The following is a 21,576-nucleotide window of genomic DNA, read 5'->3' as shown; positions in this document are numbered from 1 at the left end:
TATTCACATATGTTCTCAGGCTGTTTTTGACACACATTCAATCACATTTCATTGAGGAACAAATCATAACAATGAGTGTTCACACGACTTTTATTGCTTCTCATTTCACTTTCATTCATTCATTCATTTTCTGAACTTGGAGCAATTTTGAGTGTCCAATCAGCCTACCATGCATGTCTTTGGAATGTGGAAGGAGTACCCAAAGAAAAGCCACGCAGGCTCAGAAGAACATGCAAATTACACACAGGAGCACCGACCTGGATTCGAACCTACGCAGTTAAGCTGCGCTGTTTCTCAGGCTTCGATTAGTAAGGTCTTGGATATTCGGGTTTTCACATTTTCACACAGCATTCAGAAAAGAGAGTTGAGTTGCGTTCATGAAAATTATCAAAGTGAACGTCGAGCGACTACCCGTTCCTATTTAACAACGTCAACGTCACGTTCAAATTCACAAATGCAGGAACACTTTGATTCTTTTTGTGATGATAATATTGTCGATTTCATAAGGCTGAATGAAGGGACTGTTTATTTCACGTAGGCTGTTAATGGGAAGTCTTGAAAAATCCCGAGCTGATTTTGTGCACTGGAAGGGCACAGTGTCTAGCGACGGCGACGCTGCTGATATCGAACAACATCAACGAGCACCACAGGTAAACTACATGCCACAGTGACCATGTCTATATTTTGCATGCATGACGCTGTTATTAACGTCTTTGGGGTACGTCTCTAATGACAATATTTTGCTTAGTAGTTGTTAGCTGCTGTCTTTGCTGACAGCAAGGCATTTGCTTACTGCGGCCTGTTATTATCCCTGCTAGCTTAGTTGATTGACAGCTCTTCAACGAGCATGCGCCCCTTTATTATTATTTTTAAATCTAAAGAATATTGTGTATTTGTCCCGTATTTATTTTATCCGTCCTAATGTTAAACGTCTGAACAACAGTATATCAACATCAGCATCCACAATGTGAGGCCAGAGGCACAGTCTGTATCATTAGCTATTATTGTTTGCAATTTTTCTTTTAAAACCTTATCTAATGATATATAACTATTTTTACCTCAGCCCTAAATGTATTTATTCAAGGAGGGAAAACTGAGTTCAAGCTCTTCCCACGATCAATTGTCCAGACACAACGTTTTTTTCCCTTGTTTAAATTATATCTTCCAGTTTAAACAATCACAAAAATACAACACAAAACAGTACACTGCAGAAGTACAATAATGTACATTACAATCCATAAATATATCTAGATAATACACAATATAGATAATATATATAAATGGGTGACATGGTGAAAGATTGGTTGACACATCTGCTTCACAGTTTTGAGTTTGAGGGTTGAATCCCCGGTTGGGTCAGAACTTCTCGGATAGGCTCCAGCACCCCGACAAACCTTGTGAGGGTAAGTGGCATGGAAAAAAAGGTAAATGACTATAAATATAAGGAAAGATAATGGAGCACCATAAGCAAGATGGTAGAGAGTTGCATCAAAATTTTAAGATCAAGGGTTCAATCTTTCGTGGGTTCTGACCGCCGTCTGTGTTTGAGGGTGAATGGTTGTTTGTCTCATTGGATTGGATAACTTTATTCATCCAGTATTTGGGAAATTTCATTGTGGCAGTTGTGGTTTCCCCTCCCTAACTTTTATAGTTGGCTGGGATACGCTCCGCCACCCCAGCGACCCTTGTGAAAATAGACGGAACAGATAATAAATTGAGCAGCTGAGTGGTTAGCGTGTTGGCCTCACAGTGAGAGACCTGGGTTCTAGTCCAGGTCGATCCACCCATGTGGAGTTTGCATGTTCTCCTCGGGCCTCTGTGGGTTTTCTCCAGGTACTCTTGTTTTTTCCCACATTCCAAAGAGATGCATGATAGGCTGATTGGACACTCTAAATTGTCCCTAGGTATGAGTGAGCATTATTGGTTGTTTGTCTCCTTGTTGTCATCTGCCTCTGGCCTGAAGTCGGCTGGGATAGGCCCCAGCAATCCTGATGAGGATGCGCTGAATTGAAGATGAATGAATGACCTTATTTACATATTGCCCCCCTCTGCCCTATATTAATACCAGATGAGGGCCTTCAAATAGAAAAAGTTGGCGTATGACATAAAACTTTCAATAGCCATAACTGTTTGAGCTTTGAAGTTCAACATTCCGTTTCTTTAATTTGAAATCATAAGGCAATAATAGATTAATCAAGGACATGAAAGAGGTGCCACTAAGAATAGATTTCACTTGAGCCAGAATAAAATATTAAAATAAAATAAAAAGTTTTAATGTTTTAATTGATTCATGTTATCTTCTTATGTTTTCCACCTCTAAAGAATGTGATCTAATTTCAGGTGTGCGGGCCACTCTGGTTGACATGGATGCTTGTGCACGTATTCGAGGAGCCCCAATTAGGTCAAGGGCTTTTGTCAGAAAAGAGGTAAAGTGATCATAATTCATGCTACTTTTGCAAGGGTAAAAATATGTATGAAATGTTTATAGATAAATGTATTAGTATGTATACACAGTGTATATATGTAGTAATATTGGAACAATATTGTGCATCTCTTGTGTATACATCAATAAGGAAATCCTTTTGCTTTTGGTGCGTACATATCAAATTATAATCAACAACTATATATTAGGATTTAAAACCACCACTGTGAGAATTCATTTAAAGTATTATTTCATGTAAATAGTCGTACTGTTCAGGGGAGAATATATAGATTGTAATAGTATCACAATAAAGTTGTTGTATTACTACAGTAATAAAGTTGTAGTATTACTACAGGAATAAAGACGTAGTTTTACAATAGGAATAAGGTCGTAGTTATACTACGAGAATAACATCTCGAGTCTGACAAAAAGAACTGGAGTATATTCATCAAATTTTAAATTCTGTTGATCGGTCTACCTGTTAGCTAAGAGTATCCACTTGTTTTGGCAGACTATTTGTGACACCGGAGCACAGTTTGTCAAGAGCCTCTTACGGAGCAGAAAGGATCTATGCGGTATCAACCTGGAACTCCCATCTAAAAGTTCAAAAGTGACAGAGGTTTGTCTCAAGCACACGCCTATGTATAATACCTTGAGATACGAGCTTAATGCATTCACGGACCAAGCTCGAATGTCAATTTCCTTGTATCTCAAATAGATCTTTATGATAGAAAATAACTAAATGCAAATTAATCCGTTCCGCCTTTGTGAAAAAAACACTACAAACAGGATATTACAATGGAAAACATCTTTTTATTTGTTCTAATTCACCACCTACTCACAAGGTAAATATACCTATCTAGTGGTTATGATCTTCAATACTAAAATGTGACATTCAGTACAGAGATACGGTAGCGGCTTACAGGAAACAAGAGAGGGACTTGACGGACGGCAGCGAGCTCGTAACATGATTTACACTTTTAATTTCACTTAAATTAACTTATATTAGTATAGACACACATTTAAAAACAAGTTTTAATCCTATGTTACACTTAACTTAAACCTTTTTGTGCGATAACCGAGGCAAAGGTGTTAATGTATTCCACCGCGACTTCGAGTTGGAACTCGCTGCTTCTCCGTGCCTCAGAACTGAGTGTATGCCAGCTCTCCCACTAACGGTTTATCTTTTATCCATATTAAGAGGAGGCTCTCCATCTCATTATGAATGTCAATGTGCAGGATGAAAATGATGATTAGTGCTGTGGAAGGCTTGATACCCTTTATAGAATCCTTAAGGATGGTACCAATTGTTGAGATCCTACTCTCGTATTGGTGAGCCGGCTCGGACCCATTGTTTTTCCCTTAATTCTGCACTGATTAACGCAAAAAACACGTAAAAAAATGTAACCGGTACGGCCGCTGCTTGTGGATATATTTATGCGAGGGAGATGCAGTGGGAAAGAAAGAGCGATGCCGTCTTTATAAGAAGCTTCTCGGGAACTATTTCACATCCTCGTATCCCAAAATTGTCTCATATCTCAAGGCAAAAATTTGCTCCGAATTTTTCTCGTACACCAAATTTCTCGTACTCGTATGTCAAGGTATTACTACTGTACATATATACATACTTCAAAGCATGGGCTAACATGAGTGCTTTTTATCCTCTTTTAGGTTCATTATGTCTGTCTGCCAGGTCAGAATGAAAGCGACGATGCTGTGAATCAGGTGCCTTTTTTTCAGCGCTGTTTATTATCAAGAACATTGTTACAAAGGACCTGCACTAAATTCAGTCTACTTGACATGATTAGGAAAGGCACACACCTGTCCGTATAAAAGGTGTTACGGATTACAGAGTATGTCAAAATACAAACAAAGCATAAATACAAAGGAGTTGTCTGTAGGCCTCATAGACAGGCATAGGTTTTGCGGCACAAAGCATAAATACAAAGGAGTTGTCTGTAGGCCTCATAGGCAGGCATAGGTTTTGCGGCACATGCCTGGGATAAGCTACAGTTGTGGTAAAAAGTTTACAAACACTTGTGAAGAACAATGTCGTGTCTCTCCTGAGTTTCCAGTTATTTCGACAACTCTGCAGCTGCTTTGAAATGGCTCCAAGTTACTTTCCTGACTTGTTCAAGTCAAGGATTCGCTTTTTCAGATCCATGGTGAGCTCCTTTGGCTTTCCCATTGTAGCGTTTGTGGCCGTTTGCATCCAATGAGGCCCTATTTAAATGGCCTCAGAGAAGTCACCAGCTGTAGTCACTCATAATCACTCACAAGAAGTAATGAGGCGATGCTGTGGAGCTCATTTCGCTGACACCACTTTCTAAGTCACCAAAATTGCTAATTCGTGTTGCTGTATTTATATTTTTGACCCAGCAGATTTGATCACTTTTTCTGTTAACCCTCTAATAAAGTCATAAAAGAACCAAACTTTATGAATGTTTTTTTGTGACAAAGAAGTATCTGTTCCAATCACTTTATCAGAGAAAAGTCTGAGTTGTAGAAATAACTGGAAACTCAAGAGAGCCTTGACATTATGTTCTTCACAAGTGTATGTAAACTTTTGACCACAACTGTATATACACATCTGTGCTGCTTTGAAAGTTTCAACTAGCATAGTGGGCTCCATTATCCATCATTGGAAGAAGTTTGCAACAAACATTACTCTTCCTAAAGCTGGCCAGACATCTTAGATTTGTGACCAGTGGAGAAAGGCCCTAGTCAGGAATGGGACTCATAACCAGATGGTTAGAGCTCTGCAGTTTCTCTTGGGAAGAGAACCTTAATGTGGCCAGACAAAATCCACGCTTTAGCCACGGCTTTGTAAAAGCCACACGGCATCCCGGCTGGAGTTTTGAGATGTATGCGTAGATCTCAGCAAACTAAATTGTCTGATTTGATGAGACAGAAACCAAACTTGTTGGAGTGAATGTCAGCCACTACATTTGGAGAAAAACAGGCAACGTCAATACCACAATTCATAAAATTAAGCTGTGGTGCAACATTATGCTGTTAGGATGTTTTTCAGTTGCAAGAATTCAAAGACAAGCTGTCATCTAATTATCTCATTTAGGAATATACTGTCTTTATGCGCTTGGTTACAGTAATGTAGCTCCTTAGCTAAGTTGTATAGAATGCCAAATCACTTGAATGTGGTCTTCTATATGTTGTGTGGCAATTTCACTTGGCCTTATAGAGCGCTACAAGTTTAGACTCAAGCATATGATTGATCATATACACATGACAGTCAAAGGTATTATTATGCCTCAATATACTCCATCGTTCTTTTAGGCTCTGGCATCCCTTCCAGCTGGAATGTGTGAGATGCTCAGGACCTTCCATGTCCACACCTTGAAAAATGATGAGGTTCTGCTTCTCAAAGATTCCCGAAGACTTAAAGAGCACAGTGACACTGGGCCTCAAGTAGGTTTAAAAAATTATGTTGTTTCCAAATTACACTATTCTTCACTGCATGCAAACCAGCTACGACCAGACACATTCCCCTCGAAACCTGAGAAGAACTTATTTTTTTTCTCTCCTCCATCCCTCAACACAGTGTTGGGTCAAGGCAGTATGTGTCCTTCGACACAACCTTGGTGCCACCGGGCAACATCCAGCATCCTTCACATCGTTGACAGGTCTAATTGGGTGTTACATCACCGGTGTCCGCTATGCCCTGGAGTTGCAAAGTCTCCACAGGGGTAATGTAACGCAGTCTGAGGAAGATGACACCAACCAGTCAGTTTCCTCTATCGAAGATGATTTTGTTACTGCACTGGAGAATCTCGAGGAAGATGAAACTGGAGAGAACTCCTGTAAGTTGTAATGCTTGCACGGCTATACCCTTCTGCTGAGTGAAAATACTATATGATTGAAACCTTATGTTGATATTTAGGCCGATGCACTAAAATAGCCTCATACTGCAGCAGCACCATCATTAACTTTGCTGTGCAGAATCCATATCTGCTGTATGCTTTGGTCTAGGCAGCACTGCCACTATTTTATAAAATAATTTAATTACTATGGCTATTCTAATACGATGGCAAAAATTGACCAGTCCTGCCCTGAAAATATTTTCCTCATTCGGAAATTTATTGATAACATCGTACTTAACTCCTATGTATGAATACCAGAGTAGGTTTTAAGCAACCTTGCAATCCTTGTTAAACCATGAATTTATCATGTCGGATCACACACTTGTAGACAATGATGAGTTAATTTTCACTTGCCTCACCCTAGACCAATTGTCTCCAAAACATTTTACAAAGGACTGCAGTAGCTGCAGGATTTAATTCCTAAACAAACAAGATGACACCTTTTCACCCATCTGGTGTTTTAGAAGTGGAATCAGTTGATTGCAGTCAGACGCCGCTTGTTTAATCAGAAACCTGATAGTTTATACTGTATGTGCTGGATTGGAACAAAAACCTGGACCCATGGTGGCCCTTGAGGACCAATTTGGAGACCCCTACCCTAGACTGATTACTTACATTGGATTGGATAACTTTATTCATCCCATATTCGGGAACTTTCAGACATAGTTAATCCAGATGTAACTTTCTTAGATCCTGTGAAAAAAAAAATCCCTAGAAAATCTAAAAAAAAAAAAAGAGTTCAGTTTAAAGCCCCAATCCAAATAAATTCAAGTACATGTGTAAAATAAAGGCACACCTTCAAGTCTGGTAGGGTTTATGAAGTCATTTTATTAATAATTTGAGTGCAATAATCCACGAATAGCAACAGAGTACTATTTAAGCCTGTCTTTATTATGGAATCTAACATTGAAAGTTGTTAGTCCCAAAAACAGGAGATTGTACCATACAGGCTCAAACCAGAGTCTGAAACACCATAATATGCAGTGGCTTTGTTATTTTGCTTCGCATGCCTTTGACGAGGGCAGGTAGATGGGCCGGGAGGAAAATAATAGTCTAACTCCTCGTCCTCGTTGTCCTATGGACATTTCTAAATTCGTAGGACAACCCAGCAGCTCTTTTTGGTGCAAGTATTCAGCCCATTAAAGTACCTGAAGCTCTGTTCTAATCTTGAAATAGTGTCAAAAATTTTAGCCTGTACAAGTATGTCATGCTGATCAGTTCAGTGCATTGGCAGATCTTCAAAGAGTTCTTGGATGTATCTTATTTAGATTAATTGTGAACAATAATAACCCTTTTCCACTAAATGAGAGTGCTTGTTTGGTGGTGGTTCTAGTGCTTTGTTGGTTCTTACCAAGTGCCAGACTCCAGCTGGTTTTCCGTATGCAACAACACAAATTGAAGCCACATCATGCGTCACTAAAACGTCAGTACATTATTACATAAGCAATGGATCAAAGCATAATAAAGTGAGCCAAGCCACAAGTTTAATCAAGAAATGCCCCTGAATGTCCTAGAAAAGTAATGCCTAGTGTCCCTGTGGGTGTGACCAGTCAATTAGCTCATCAAACCTTCATCTTTACCAATTTTGGATCAAAACTGAGTTCTACCTGAAAAGCCAAATTGATGTGATCTTACCAACCATTAGAAAGCAGGAATTATAAGGCTCGGCCACTGTAATGTACCTTGTGTAAAATAAAGATTTTGAGAAGTAAATGCTAGTTCTTTGCATTGTAGGTTGTGTTTTTTAGGAATGTAGTCAAGACATTGTTGCATTATCTAATCTGTCTTTTTTCTCTCTATTCCACTGACTTCCATGGACACCCGAAGCCTATCATACTTCTAAAAAACGTGACATGGCGTCACAGACAGTTCCTGCCCACAAGAGACGAAAGGAACTCTCAGGCTCTCACATTATAATAAGCTCATCTTTAAAGAAGTATGTGACGGAACACAAACCGGGGCCAGAGGTATCTGTCACAGTGCAGAAGTCCTCCAGCATGGAAACTCAGTGGACCTACTGCAGTCAACGAGCTCCTTTATCCTCACCGACAGTTCACATCAGTGAGTCCGAAGAATCTGACTGCTCAAGCCCAAGCCCTATCATTTTCCTTGATGAGGTGGGATACCAGAAAAGCATGCAAGCCAAACTGGACATTCCTCAGGTACCAGGAGGTCCTAGAGATAGGGTGGAAGACTCAGACTCTGAAGTGAGTGAATTTTTTGACAGCTTTGACCAGTTTGATGACCTAGAAGACTTCACTTCAGAAAGCGGCACTCTCACACTACCTATGGATAATGAAGGTGCTCCGACCACACGTAGTATGGAATCTAACAGTGTTGTTTCAGTGTCCAAAGGCAATACTACAAAAGGCATGTTTCCTCACTGTTTTGACCAACCAATTCTCCCAGCCAATGTTAAAAAACCCACTCCCCTTAAACCAGCTTCCCCCTATGGACCTCACTCTGAGGTGCCTGACTCCCCACATCCAGTGCAAAGTTGCTCTGAGGACAATGCTGCTCCACTCTTCAGTCCAGTTAGCTCCTCTGCCTTTAGCCCCTTAATAGATTCAAGTGGTGTACTGGAATATTTCTGGAAACCAACTGAGGATGGGTGCCACACTGAATTACGTAAACCTCAAGATCTTTGTTCTTTGTATAAAACCTACTCGGACTTTGCCAGCAGTCTCTCAAAAGAAATTCTTGGATCCGTTTGTGGGTACCAGTCTGCTACAGACATTAATGACAACAAAAATCTCAGTTGTGTTTGCCACAAGGAATTCACCAACCCTTTAGGTTACACGATGAAGCTGTCTGATATCCAAGAGACGGTGACTGTTGCCAAGCTACAAAAGACTTCACAGTCTTTGAAGGGAGGAATCCAGAGGTTTGCTACTGATCTTGTAGAAATGAGTCTGGGCAGTGCTTTGAGAGACCTCCAAAAAGGCGTGTCTTCTTGCACCACCACTTTGTGTCACTTAGCTGCTAAACTCACCTCCTCAGTATTTCAAATGGCCTTCCATGAAATTGGTATGCGGCAGGCCTATGTGTTGAAGAAGCGTGCGATGAATGGGCTAGCAAACTTTCTGGTTGGTGAGGCAGTATCAGGTGCATTGAAAGAGTTCTTGAATGTTAAAAAGCAGATTTTCCATAACACAGTAACCCAGTTTGCGGCAGATTTAGCAGAAGAGCTGGTTTTTGAAGGTATAATGGAGGTCTGTCAGTTCTCCCATCCGTCAACACCATTAACCCCCACTGATTGGACTTTTGGCCATGTGAATGAAGAGGAAGAAGAGGAGGAGGTGGTTACTTCCTATGCTTCAGACTTATCTGAGTCTGTTATCCAGGAGGCATTTATTGAGCTTTCTCAGGCTGACATTACCTTCACTAGCCAAGCTGCCATCAGTGTTTCTCCTGTTAACGCAGATAATGTAAATGCTCACACATGCAGTACATTTGCAAGCCAGGAACTTATTGATGGAACCTCAGCAGATATTTCAGGGACCTCAGGAGATAGTGCCCCCTGCTCGGTGAAAGAGGCCATTTTCACTGTGTCAGGCATGGCAAGCTGTATCCCTGTGCCCCAAGCAGGCCAAGCCATATCTTATCTAAAGGTTTCTGAAGACCAGAACGATTCCAGTTCAACAGATACGTTACAGACTAGTCCTAAAAAAATAACATTTTCCTCAGATAACACTACATGTAAGGAAACTCACATTTCCAACCCTGTAAATCCAATGCCCACATGTGTAAAAGCCTCCCCATATGAAAAGGCACCATTCCAAAACTTCACTGGCAACATGCTGGACATGATAGTGACTGAAGCTTGTGAGTTTGTAAGCACTTCTAAAATGAAGAAAAGTTTAGATGACTGTGCTGGTTTTCCTTCCAAGACAGCTGTGAGCCAAGGGGCGACTCTGCATGTACCAAATGCTCCAAACTTGGGGCAAAAAACTGGTCGAACACCTAGCACTCCCCCTTCTACCCCGCAGCAGCCAGGTGAAATATCCAGGGAGAAACAAATAAAACAGTTCTCCAAAAAGTTAAAAAGCAAGTTGGCCAAAGAATTTTCCCCTGCTACCCCACCTCCAACCCCACACTATCACCCTGAACCTGGTCTAGGTCCATCAGAAAAGAGCCCAGAGGCAGACAAGACCGAGTTTATGTTAAAATTGATGAGATCTCTTTCCGAGGAGGCAGATGGTAATGAGGATGAAGAAGAAGAGGAATTACCAGAAGATCCTATTAAAAGTGATGCTGACAAATCAGAATGCCGTCCGCAGGAAGTTAAGCAGTTGTCATCTCACAGACTTTCAAACAAGGAAGCTCTTCATTATGCTGAGCAGTTAGCTTGTCATATAGTTTCAATGGCAACTGAGATAGACAATCTAGGAGTTGATGATGAGTTTGGGGAATTTGCAGCCCCGGGTGAGAGAAGGCGTGACAGTGTAGCTCAATTTTCACAGCAGACTTTAAACTCCTTATGGGTGTATGCGGGTGAGGTGGCTGGGGAAGTAATCAGTCATGTTAAGAAGATGGTAAGCTCTGCTCAGGAATGCTCGTATCTTGCTTCTCCAAGAAACAATCTAGATCTTCTTAGCTCAGAGTGTTTGCACCACCACCACCATCCCTCTCTTGCAAGCACACATCAAAACCGGGACTGGAGGGTGGAGAGGGTGGCTGAACAATGGTCCAACAATCTCCTGGCCTCAGTGTTACGCTCACCTGTTTCCAGATCTAGTGGTTCCAGTTCGGAATTGTCCTCCGCGTTTCACAGCTGTGAGAGTGTGACAGATGAATATGCCGGCTACCTCATTAGGGTCCTCAAAAAGGAAGGGGGCAGTCGGGAGTTGGTCCTTGATCAATATGCCAGCCGTCTAGCCTACCGGTCCATAAAACAAGGTTTGTCTCATGCTAGTCGCAAAATGAAGCAAAGATCCGCCGGCACTCGCCTTCGTCCCTCCAAGTCGTTACCGGATGAATGGAAGACATCTAGTAGTGAGTCCACTGCAAGCAAGGACTTGATTCAGTCAGGTCTTTGTTCTTCATGTGAGGATATACACTGTTGTTGCAGAAAGAACCAGAGAGACTGTGTTGATCTAGTGAACTTTGCAGAATCTTTGGCACACAGTATCACTTGTGATGTGACACGAACACTTCGTCTATCTTCTCTGCGCCTCTCAAAATCTCTAACTGACTCTTGTCTTTATAAGAAATCCAAACTTGAAAATATGACTGAGAACCTCATTAGGAACTCATTCTCTTGCCCTTTACTATCCAAGGATTCTAAGGTGAGCCGTTACCATAGCACAGGAAACCTGTTTGATCGAGGGCACAACAGTAGGATGATGCAGGTCATTGAGCACTATGCAAGGAAAATAGTTGATGATACACTAAAGATGAGCCTGGCTTCAGTACGGCATTCTTCCCAGCATCATTTGAGGACAACTGGCTTGGACAAAAGCTTGCACACGCAAAGGTCATCTGGAGCAACTGGATCAGGTCAAGTCCAGGGACTGATGACCTGCCGTTACTGTCAGAATTTTGAATGCCCATGCTGCACCAAGTTAAATCAGCATCATTCCCAGTCAATATTGCAGAGGAGGAAAAGGGGCCCACCGTTTCAAGGAAGGCCAGAGACCCTCAACGGGCTGGAGATTCCTAAAATCCATATTGACCTGGAACACAAATCGGCATTTGCAGATCAGATGGTGGCTATGGCAATGGAGAATGCAAAACGTGAGCTGAGCAACACCAGTCTCAACGCAGACAGTGGCATTGGCCATGATGGAACCAGCTATGCAGAAAGCCTCACTGCTGAGATCATGACCTCTGCACTCAATGTCTGCCAAGCGGCCAGCGTCAGGTACAAGCAGCAACATTGATTGACACCTGTTATACAATCATAAAAGTGGCACTAAGGTTCTCTTTTACCACATTATTTTTCATAAAACTGAATGCCTTTTCACCCGTGGTTTGGTCGCCGGTCTTTTGGTCCCTTTTGGACGCCGGTCAAATGAAGCGAGCAAGTGCACTTACTTGCATGATGAGGCATTGTGTGATGTCAAACCGTGACCAAGCTCAAAATCTAGCATTTGCAGAATGATTTATCTTGCACACTTTAAGCAATAGCACCCATGGACCACATAGACAATGGTCCACCAGAGCTTTCCTACTGCTGGGGTGTTCAAGAGGTGGAATGTACGGTGTGCCTACTTAACTACCACATTATCCAGATTTTTTTAAAAGCATATTATTAAACATTACTAGTGAATTTGACAGTTGTTGTTTTTTTTCTTGCAAATCTAATATTGCTCTACTTTGCATATAGCTCTCCAGGCAGAGAAACCACTGAGTCCACGATGTCCCAGCAATTAAGTGTTGGGGATGACAGTCTGGGCAGCTGGTCCAATCTTAGCTTCGAGGAGGATAACAGCAGTTTTCTACACCTCAGTGACAGGTATACATCCTGGATGATGAATTACTCCTGACGTCACACAAAAGGATAGTCATATTTTTTTAGTGATATATTAAAATTGGCCTGTACTGTGCTTTGACCAATGAATCCGCACTGAGAGCTGGCAGACACACATTTGTGCTGACAACATACATGAGATAATTTTTAAGCCTTGTTGATTTGCCACTTGATGTTGACAATGTTCAGAATCAAAGCGATTGACTCCTTGACTATCCAACAACTCTGCATATGTTAAACAAAATTAAGTCATCATTCTGCATCTCTTGAGTTTTGTGCATGTGGATAAATTTTCACTGGTAAAAGCTTTTCATTTTTACTGTCTTATCAAAGACTTACATTAGATCAAAGCCATTTGGCACACTTACGAATTCAATTTGAGCCCAACACCTACGTACCCTTCCCCTAAATTGATACTGAGAACAGCAGTGTTGCCTTAGCATCACAACTTTAAAAATGTCTCATCTCCACCAGTTGCGAATGTTCCAGTGGGCATTGACGTGTGGCGATAGTAGTCTCGAGTATCCCCTCCTTCAACATGTTTTCACACCAGTTATTTTCTTTGTCAAAATGGGGGTCTCTCCGTAAAAAGAAGCCTGACAATGAGAGCCTTTTCCCCAGATAACAAAGGAACACAGTGCCTTGACTGTAGAGGAGGTTGAGTTAATGTGTCATAATATTTTCTAAAGGTGGGTCTTAAAAGACTGCTTTTGTCTCTTCAGGCGTTGTTTCTGCAGGAACAATGTCCAACGCCATGTGTGATTCATTAGACTCCCTTTAAAGGCCTGTTGTGACCATTTCCGCTTAGCTGATGAAACGACTAAAGGGAAAATACAATTCATCCTCAAAGGATTTTAGAGCATGTTGATGGACAAAAGGAACCAGTTCCCACCATGACATACATTCTAATTCCTAGTTGAAATCTGCATAGGCAAATAATATTAAATTCAAAATAAATACGTAAAACCTCTTCCATGCACCATCCTTACTGTGATGCACATTGTCATTAACTTTGATTTGCATCTTAAGTGAGATTCTGCTGCTTTTTCAAACAACTAAAATCAAAGTAATAATAATGATTACAATGCAACCCGTCTTTTGATTGTCTTATGTCATCTTGGTCCATCACTGGCCTCTTTTCTTCAGCAGCAATGGAAATAGCAGCAGCTGGAGCAGTCTTGGCCTGGAGGGAGAGCCCTTTGAGGAACACATGTCATCCTCACCCTCAGACAGGTCAGTTGGTGTTCAATGTTCTTTGGAATCAGAGACCACTGTAAAAAGGGAAGAATTGCGAAGTGATTTACAGAATTTTCTACAGTCATGTCTCTACTTAGGAATGCCTCTACTTAGGAATGCCTCTACTTATGAATGCCTCTACTTACAAATGCCCCTACTTACGAATGCCTCTACTTACAAATGACTCTAGGTACAAACGTTTCAGGTTACGAAAGCTTTTTATATGCAAATGAGTGCCTCGACTTACAAAATGCCCCCAAAAAGTAAATATATTTATAATAAATATTGTCGCTGATGCATTGATTCCCACTTTAGAACTCTGCTACACTATACTAGGCTCTCATTGGCTGACTCACAACAAACATGTATCATTTCCATACAATTCTTCATTAATTGAAAAATATCCTGTATAATGGCATATCATCCATGTGATTTAAATTTCTCATGCCATTAGTTTTTTCCTATTACTGAAGCACATCTGATCTCTAAATTGTTATTAAATTGAGATTTTCACTACTTTTCCTAGTCTTTAGAGTTACACCTGCAAATTGTAGCACCATTTACAGCAACATTTTTTATTTAAACCTAGAATACAGCAACATATCCTCCTGTATACCAGGAAAAAAAAGTTGTCTAATCACATTTATTTTGAAATTCCCCAATCTATATGAAGTAATTGGAATACTGCAAAATAAATTTGGTATCATTGTAAAGATTTGAATGTCCTCTATAGTGCACAAAGATGCGATTGGATGCACTGGGTGGGACCTATTTGAGGTTTATAAATGTCCTCTATTGGTAGCCAGAAAGGTATTAATAGATAGACTATTCTTAGTTTTTGCCACCTCATTTTCCATGTTACTGTTATTTTAAGCATGCCTGGAGATTCCAACTCTAAGAATGTAGTTAACAATTGTAATAGGGGATCATATCATATAATATTATTCATGATATTATATGTTTCTGTTGGCATATCACAAGCTAACGACAGCCTCGTGGAAAAAAAAGAGCAAGCCACAGGGACTTGGTACAAAATCAATTCCTTTTATTTAAAGTGTTCTGATCAGCATTAAGTTTTTTTTAAAAAAAAGGGAATCCCTCGTTTTGTGTTTTGATGATATTTGTAGACTACCACAAAATAAGTCTTGGGTGTTTCCCTTTTGGGTTTCGAGTAGACTATTTTTATACTCATCAACAACCACTCATAGCATTTGGCCTGAGGTATTAGGCTGTAAGTCAACAACTCACCACAGAATTATGGTGTCTTTGTTTTAGCTGCAATACCCGTATTTGATTTGTAAGTTAGTCTCTCCAGAAAGTGTTTACTGAACAACCAAGATGCACAAGCCTGTGTCGTTTAGAGGTCATTGAAAAGAGGCGTTGCATTTAAATATTTTTTCATGCTTAAACAGTTAAAATCTTAAATGGTTGCAGTTGCTTCTAAGACAATTACTTATGGTTATAAAAACCAGTCGGGCAGCAATAATGACACCCACTTTGGGTCTTAGATTTTAATTTACCCATTTTACGATACCAGTCCCTGATAGGGGTTTTTAAATCGCAAGACAAAACATTGATCAAGTTAATACCAGTGAAAAGAATCATGTTCACTAATTAATTTGTGTTTTTTTTTTACTGATGATTTGTAGTTGTAAGGAAAAAGTGTAAATAATAGCCATTATTTCCATTTTAACGAGAAGCTTTTGGCAGAGGCAGGCAAATATGAACAATTAAAATAGCTTGAAAAAGGACATTCTGACCCTTTTCAATGTAGTTTCGTGCAAACCTGATAAAATTACATTTAGGGTTGTGAGAGATTTGTAGTTAATGATAATAAAAGGTCCCCTTTCACATAAATATACCCTGCTTTCACCACATTTTGCAAAGATGTAGTGATGTGAATTAGGAAGTGTCAGAATTTGGGAAACCACATGAAGGCACAGTTATGAAAAAAAAAATTCTGAAACTATAGTCTTTGCCTTGACAAAAAAGTAATGTTCCCTGGAAGAGGCAGCACTATTGAGGGATGATATAAATAATTTGGGCTTGAAATTTTCATTAGTTTAAAAACAGGAAATGTAATGTTGAAAGATAAATTAATTAGTGCATGGCCATAGTAACTCAAGGCATTGTGATTTTTACCTGTACTTGAAATTTTTTCGGTGAACTTCACAGCTGAGAAGGTTTCTACCACTTCATGAGTTCAACTGTTTGGTAAATGTACAGCCACGTACTACCAATTATTGTGCCCCTCTCAAAAGGGTTGAAACACTTCACCATTCAATTGGATGAAAAAGTGTTTCTTTTTATGCAACATCGTACATCACACAGTGACTCAGAACCAAGTTTGAAACATCATTAATAGACAAAAATCCACGTCATAAAAAAATTCAAAATGACAAAATCAACGTCACAAAAAAAAAATCCAAATTAAGAAATTACTTTGTTCCTCTTAAATCTTCTCGTAACTGTCTTTAAAAAAAAAAACAACCTTGCTGGAAGTCATTTTGCAGGACGGAAACATCTTGTTAACTGGTTTGTATTAACATTTCACTTCGTGCCTTATCCAACAGTGACCATACAGATGACAAAGACACTGATGTCAAAGAGGAATCTAATGGTAAGGGTTCCTTTATTCTTGTGTAAATTCACCTTCATTAAAACGTGAGTCATTGTAACATAAAAGCGACGGAGATAAATGAGTGGGCAAAAGTAATTTAAGTTGAGTCTGCTCCTGCCAGTCATTAACATCCGCTGCCATTGACTGTCTCTGTGTCATAGCAGGGGATTTTACCACCCCCATAGTGCGAGTTAGCCACATTGACGTTCATTCATCGTGTACACTCATTATTCTGAGGTCTGTGTTACCCTGACCCCACACGTACATTGATTTTTTTTCCTTGTCTGCTCTTCCAAAAGCCTAAATTCACAGTTTGACTATAGAATCCTGTAAATCCTAAGTTTGGTTTTGTTTTCCTAATAACACTACTAGACATTTGAAATATCTGCAAGTGCTGTGAATAATTTTGTCAAAGTACTCGATGATTACAATTGATAGTATAGAAAGCAGTGCAATTTCAAGGGACATACTTTATACGTATATTTTAGAATTTGCAAAAGGAACGAAACAAAGCCCATTGGCCTATGCGCCATCTCAAAACAGCAATTAGGAGCTCAAAAATACACTATTTAATAGGTAGAAACAACATGAAGTGTTACCCAAATTCTCCATATTAATTTCATGGTATATAATGTTCTTAATGAAAAATATTTTTTTCTTGTTAGTTTTAATAAAAATGCAGACTGAAAATAAAAAGTTGAACATTTAAATATTCATAAACAGTTTAAACAAACAAATTTTGAGCGAACATTTTTGACATGGGATGTTAGGTCAGCATACACTTCATTCACAACCAATAAATAAATAATGGGTTTAAGGAATTGACATGTATATATCCCTAGAAATAGATAAGCTACCAAATTAATTTTTGGTCACCGCAAAGCAAAGATATAGAGGACTATAGTTTTAAAAATCTCCTTTTTTAATTACATTTAATTAGTTTACATCACTGGTGGGTACATTCATGCTAGGAGTGACTATGTATTATTAATTTTTTTTTTTAAATTGCATACCCTCTGCAAAAGTTTTTGTTGCTTCTCCATAGTAGCTCTTTCTATTCAATTGTAAACAGATGATCTTGTGCTATGTTCCAGGAACTTTGTGTCTGGACGCAACACAGATACCAGCAAACAGGAATTTGTTGATCATCCTGAATTCAGACATCCGTGAACTCCGGAGGGGGCCTCAACACATGACCCTCGACCCCCAGCTGAGGAGCTTGCTGCAGTGGGTGGCAGCGTCTATTGCGGGTGTGCCGCTGATTCAACTGAGTCTTGAAAAAGAGCTCCAGCAGGTAATATGTTGTCAAAAGCTTGCCTTTTACTCAAAGCAATCCTTGGAACTAAAACAGAAAGTGTTCACAAGGTCCCCCCCTTAGAGGGACATCTTGGAATGCAAGTACAGAATGTTATCATTTGAGTAAAGTAAGTGATTTTTTTTTATTCCCCCTCACCGCACGTAATTTTAGTTGCCAACTGTGGTCCAAAGGCTGCGTGAGAAGAAAATGAGAGTTGGAGACCTACTTCAGTTACTTTTGCGCTACTGTGAAGAGCCACATACTCAGCCTCAGCCATTGGACGAGACACCACAGTTGGTCAGAGACTCACATCGCATCACCCTATTCAAGTGGCTCCTGGAGCACACCTAAGCCTCTGTCAAAAAAAGTTATTAGAGCCCTTTTCCATCAGAGGATGATGTGAGCTGAGTGCGGGACTCGTCATTACACCATTCAGTTTAATTGCCTAATATCCTTGCAAATGTTTATTTAACACATCAAAACCCACCACACCCTTTCCTTAAACGGAAGGCCCATCCTGCTTATACCTGGCAAGCCGATTTGTGAAGCAGAGAGTTAGTTTGTATATTGTTGTTATTGTTAGGGGATCCCCATGGCTGCCAGGCCAATGAGTTCATCACATCCACCTTGGCAACCTTGATGTTTCCACATGTGACCACCACAGGAACACAACTCCCTTTCTATTATCAAAGAAGGGTCATGTGAACTTCTATTTTTCCATTAAGTGGATCCATTGTTGTCTGTCATCCTCCACTTTCATTCAAATGTAATTTTAACATTCTCACAATCCCTCCCTGTATTTAACACATTTTTGCTCAGCCTCCTCTACACAGAAATGCTGCAAAATATGCCTTTGACCATCCAAAATGTAGTAGAATTGCTTTTCTGACGTAGCAATTGCTTTCAATGCATCACTGCAGGAAACGTTAAAGTATGAAGTTGAATTTTAACCTTTCATCACTGATTCTGTCATTGCAGAACACACTTGAGAATTCAGACTCCATTCTTTCTCGGGTTCTGATTACACACTCTAGTTGCAAGTGACATTTTCATTGTGTTTTTACATTAGTAGTCAATGTAATACCCAAAAGTTGGGTGTCTAAGAGTACTGAGTCGATTGCTTTCAAACTTGCAGACTATTTTGCCTTTGGGCCCACTAAGAGATGCTTAGTTGCCAATGTACATGTTACTAATTCAAAAGAAAAGAAGACACTAAGGCATGTAGTACTATTTGGAGTAAATATTAAGACCTTCAAATCACCTTGCAAGTGGATTAGTTGTCTGATCAAGTTGGCCGGTATTGAAGTAATAGGTTTCAACTTTGTCGTCCTCGTCAGAAGGCTTACTGCAGCATTTTTAACTTATTTGCAGGCTTCAATTATATTGTGCAAAACTTTACTTTCGCCAAAGAAAGTCATAACAAAATTCATGATGTATTGTATTGTTTAACTTTCACTCACATTGAAACTAAATATGGTCCATTCCCATGACTATCTCATTAATAACATTGTAGAATCCAGTTCTCCGATTGTTTACAAGACAAGCAAATTTGAGTGAATCAAAAGACTGCTTGTTACAGTCAAAGAGCATAGTCCAATTTGCTGACTGAATTTTAACAATCAAATGATTATATTATACCTTCGCAAGTCTGGATTGTCTGCCAGGTTGAGATTCACAAGATAAAATTAGAAAACATTTGTGGGCATAAGTGTTGAAACCTGCTTTTTGACTACCACCATCATGAGCGTGGGTCATCCATGTTGTGTCCTCATCAGGATAGATCTATTGACGCAGATAGCCTCAAAACTTTTGACCACAAGTTCCAGTTAGAATGTCACCTCACAGAAGGATGACCACAACTTCCCCAATGGTTTCCATCTGCATAAACGGGCACAACAGAATACTTAGATGCACTTTAATGGTCGTATCGCAGTGGTGGCTAACCTGTAGGCCATATATGCCACCATTGCTATTGAGTGAGAATCTAAACCAACATTTTTCAAAGATGAAAATGTGTAGATAACGACAGCTGGCTATTTTAAATATTTGACATTAATTAAATTATATCTAGGAAATTTTTGTCTGACATTGACGACATAGTTATGAAGGTAAGCATTGGTTGAAGACACTGTAATATAAGCATAGCTTTGCATCTGTCATTTTGTTGTGGTTGGTCAGATGCATGGATCGAGCTTTTTATTTTAAAAGCTCTGTTCCATCTCTTGCTGCAATTCTATAGGCTGCTGACTGAAATGGTCTTTTTTCGAAGTATACCATTCTAAAACAGTGTTTGTCTGATTTGTTTACTCATTAATTATATCACAAAATGCACTATTAAAAAAATTGTCACACTGTATTTACTAAAATGAGGTTAAGTATTATCAATTAACCTTGCAGAGTGTCTGAGATGAAAGGAATGTACAACAAATTATGAAAGAGCTGTACAGAATCATTCCCTTAACATTCCAGCTTGTGTATGTGCTTGCTGGATGTGCACCTGCAAAGTTTTGTGAAATGGCCGCTGCTGTTGTATTCCAGTGTTGGTTTTAAAGCACCCCTTTACAACGTGCCCCCCACTAACACTTTGGTTGTTGTTGTTTTTTTTGCTTCGATGTAAAGTCCTGCCAAATAGATATTTTAAAAATTAAGTTATGGATATATATATATATATATATATAAAAATAAATATAATGTGGTACTACTTGAGGCAAAGTGTTCTCCCCAGTGACAATGCTGAATAGTGAATACACATTTGTAAGCTTGACTTTAGCACTTTATTTACCAGTGTGACAATAAAGCTTCTATGTGGTAACACGTGTGGCTCCTTTTAATACAAAAAGTTCTTGCATATTATTCATCTCATCTAATTTTCTGAACCACTTTATCCTCATTAGGGTCACTGGGGGTGTTGGAGCCTATCCCAGCTGACTCCGGGGACACCCTGAATCGGTGGCCAGCTGATCACAGGGCACAAGGAGACGGACAACCATGCACATTCACACCTATACCTCGGGGCAATTTAGAGTGTCCAATCAGCCTACCATGCATGTTTTTGGAATGTGGGGGAAAATTGGAATACCCTGAGGAAACCCACACAGGAGAACATGCAAAGTCCACACAGATTTGAACTTAGTACCCCAGTGCCGTGAGGCCGACATGCTAACCACTCGCTCCACCAGGCCACCCTTACTTAGCACTATATATTCAAAATTTTAATTGTTAATTTTTATGTGGAACTCACATCATTGGTCTTGTAGGCCACAATACATTTTTAAAACATTTGGTAAGAATGTCTCCATGGCCCAAAATCAGCTGTCCTATTACCTTGTGCCTATTTCAGCTGAACTGAGGTGAAAGGCAAACTCCTCCCTGAATTGGACACCTGTCAAATGATACCTTAACCACAATTAATCCCCACCTGCATTTCCCATGAAAACATGACTCGGTGGTGTGATAAAACTAGGAATCAGTTGCTGCATTTCCTCAAGAGGCTCATGCACAGAAGCTTTCATTATATACGATATTTCTTTTCAATAGAAGAAAAATTACAACAATTACAACATCAGAGCATTGAGCAAGTTGTTGCTCATAATCTATTTTGATTGCTGAGTGTTAAAGCCAATGGAAAAATATTAGTACAATATGTTGAAA

General features: G+C 39.7%; 1 protein-coding gene across 3 annotated transcripts; it reads left to right on the top strand.

The window, feature by feature from the left end:
- The first annotated feature begins 367 nt into the window (after nt 1-367).
- Nucleotides 368-20,598, top strand: akap11 (A kinase (PRKA) anchor protein 11). 3 transcript variants are annotated; one of them, XM_077727746.1, is made up of 13 exons: nt 368-650; nt 1,325-1,403; nt 2,341-2,426; nt 2,934-3,041; nt 4,094-4,147; nt 5,717-5,848; nt 5,982-6,240; nt 8,128-12,163; nt 12,629-12,757; nt 13,919-14,005; nt 16,582-16,628; nt 17,723-17,922; nt 18,097-20,598. In XM_077727746.1, exons 3-13 carry the CDS (start codon nt 2,364-2,366, stop codon nt 18,274-18,276), a joined length of 5,295 nt encoding a protein of 1,764 aa, XP_077583872.1. In that variant the 5' UTR covers nt 368-650; nt 1,325-1,403; nt 2,341-2,363; the 3' UTR covers nt 18,277-20,598. The 3 variants fall into 3 exon arrangements, with proteins under 3 accessions (XP_077583872.1, XP_077583871.1, XP_077583873.1); XM_077727745.1 differs by lacking the exon at nt 1,325-1,403; XM_077727747.1 differs by lacking the exon at nt 1,325-1,403 and having other exon boundaries at nt 369-650; nt 13,922-14,005.
- The last annotated feature ends 978 nt before the right edge of the window (nt 20,599-21,576 follow it).

The sequence above is a fragment of the Stigmatopora nigra genome, chromosome 11 (genome assembly GCF_051989575.1).
Source record: "Stigmatopora nigra isolate UIUO_SnigA chromosome 11, RoL_Snig_1.1, whole genome shotgun sequence".
Classification (NCBI taxonomy): Eukaryota; Metazoa; Chordata; class Actinopteri; order Syngnathiformes; family Syngnathidae; genus Stigmatopora; species Stigmatopora nigra.
This window is presented reverse-complemented; position numbering and strand designations above follow the sequence as displayed.

Excerpts from the sequence above, each read along its gene's own strand:
- akap11 (XM_077727745.1), top strand. The coding sequence starts at position 2,364 with ATGGATGCTTGTGCACGTATTCGAGGAGCCCCAATTAGGTCAAGGGCT. Across the intron at positions 16,629-17,722 it reads TGTCAAAGAGGAATCTAATG|GAACTTTGTGTCTGGACGCA; the intron begins GTAAGGGTTCCT and ends GCTATGTTCCAG. Across the intron at positions 17,923-18,096 it reads TTGAAAAAGAGCTCCAGCAG|TTGCCAACTGTGGTCCAAAG; the intron begins GTAATATGTTGT and ends ACGTAATTTTAG.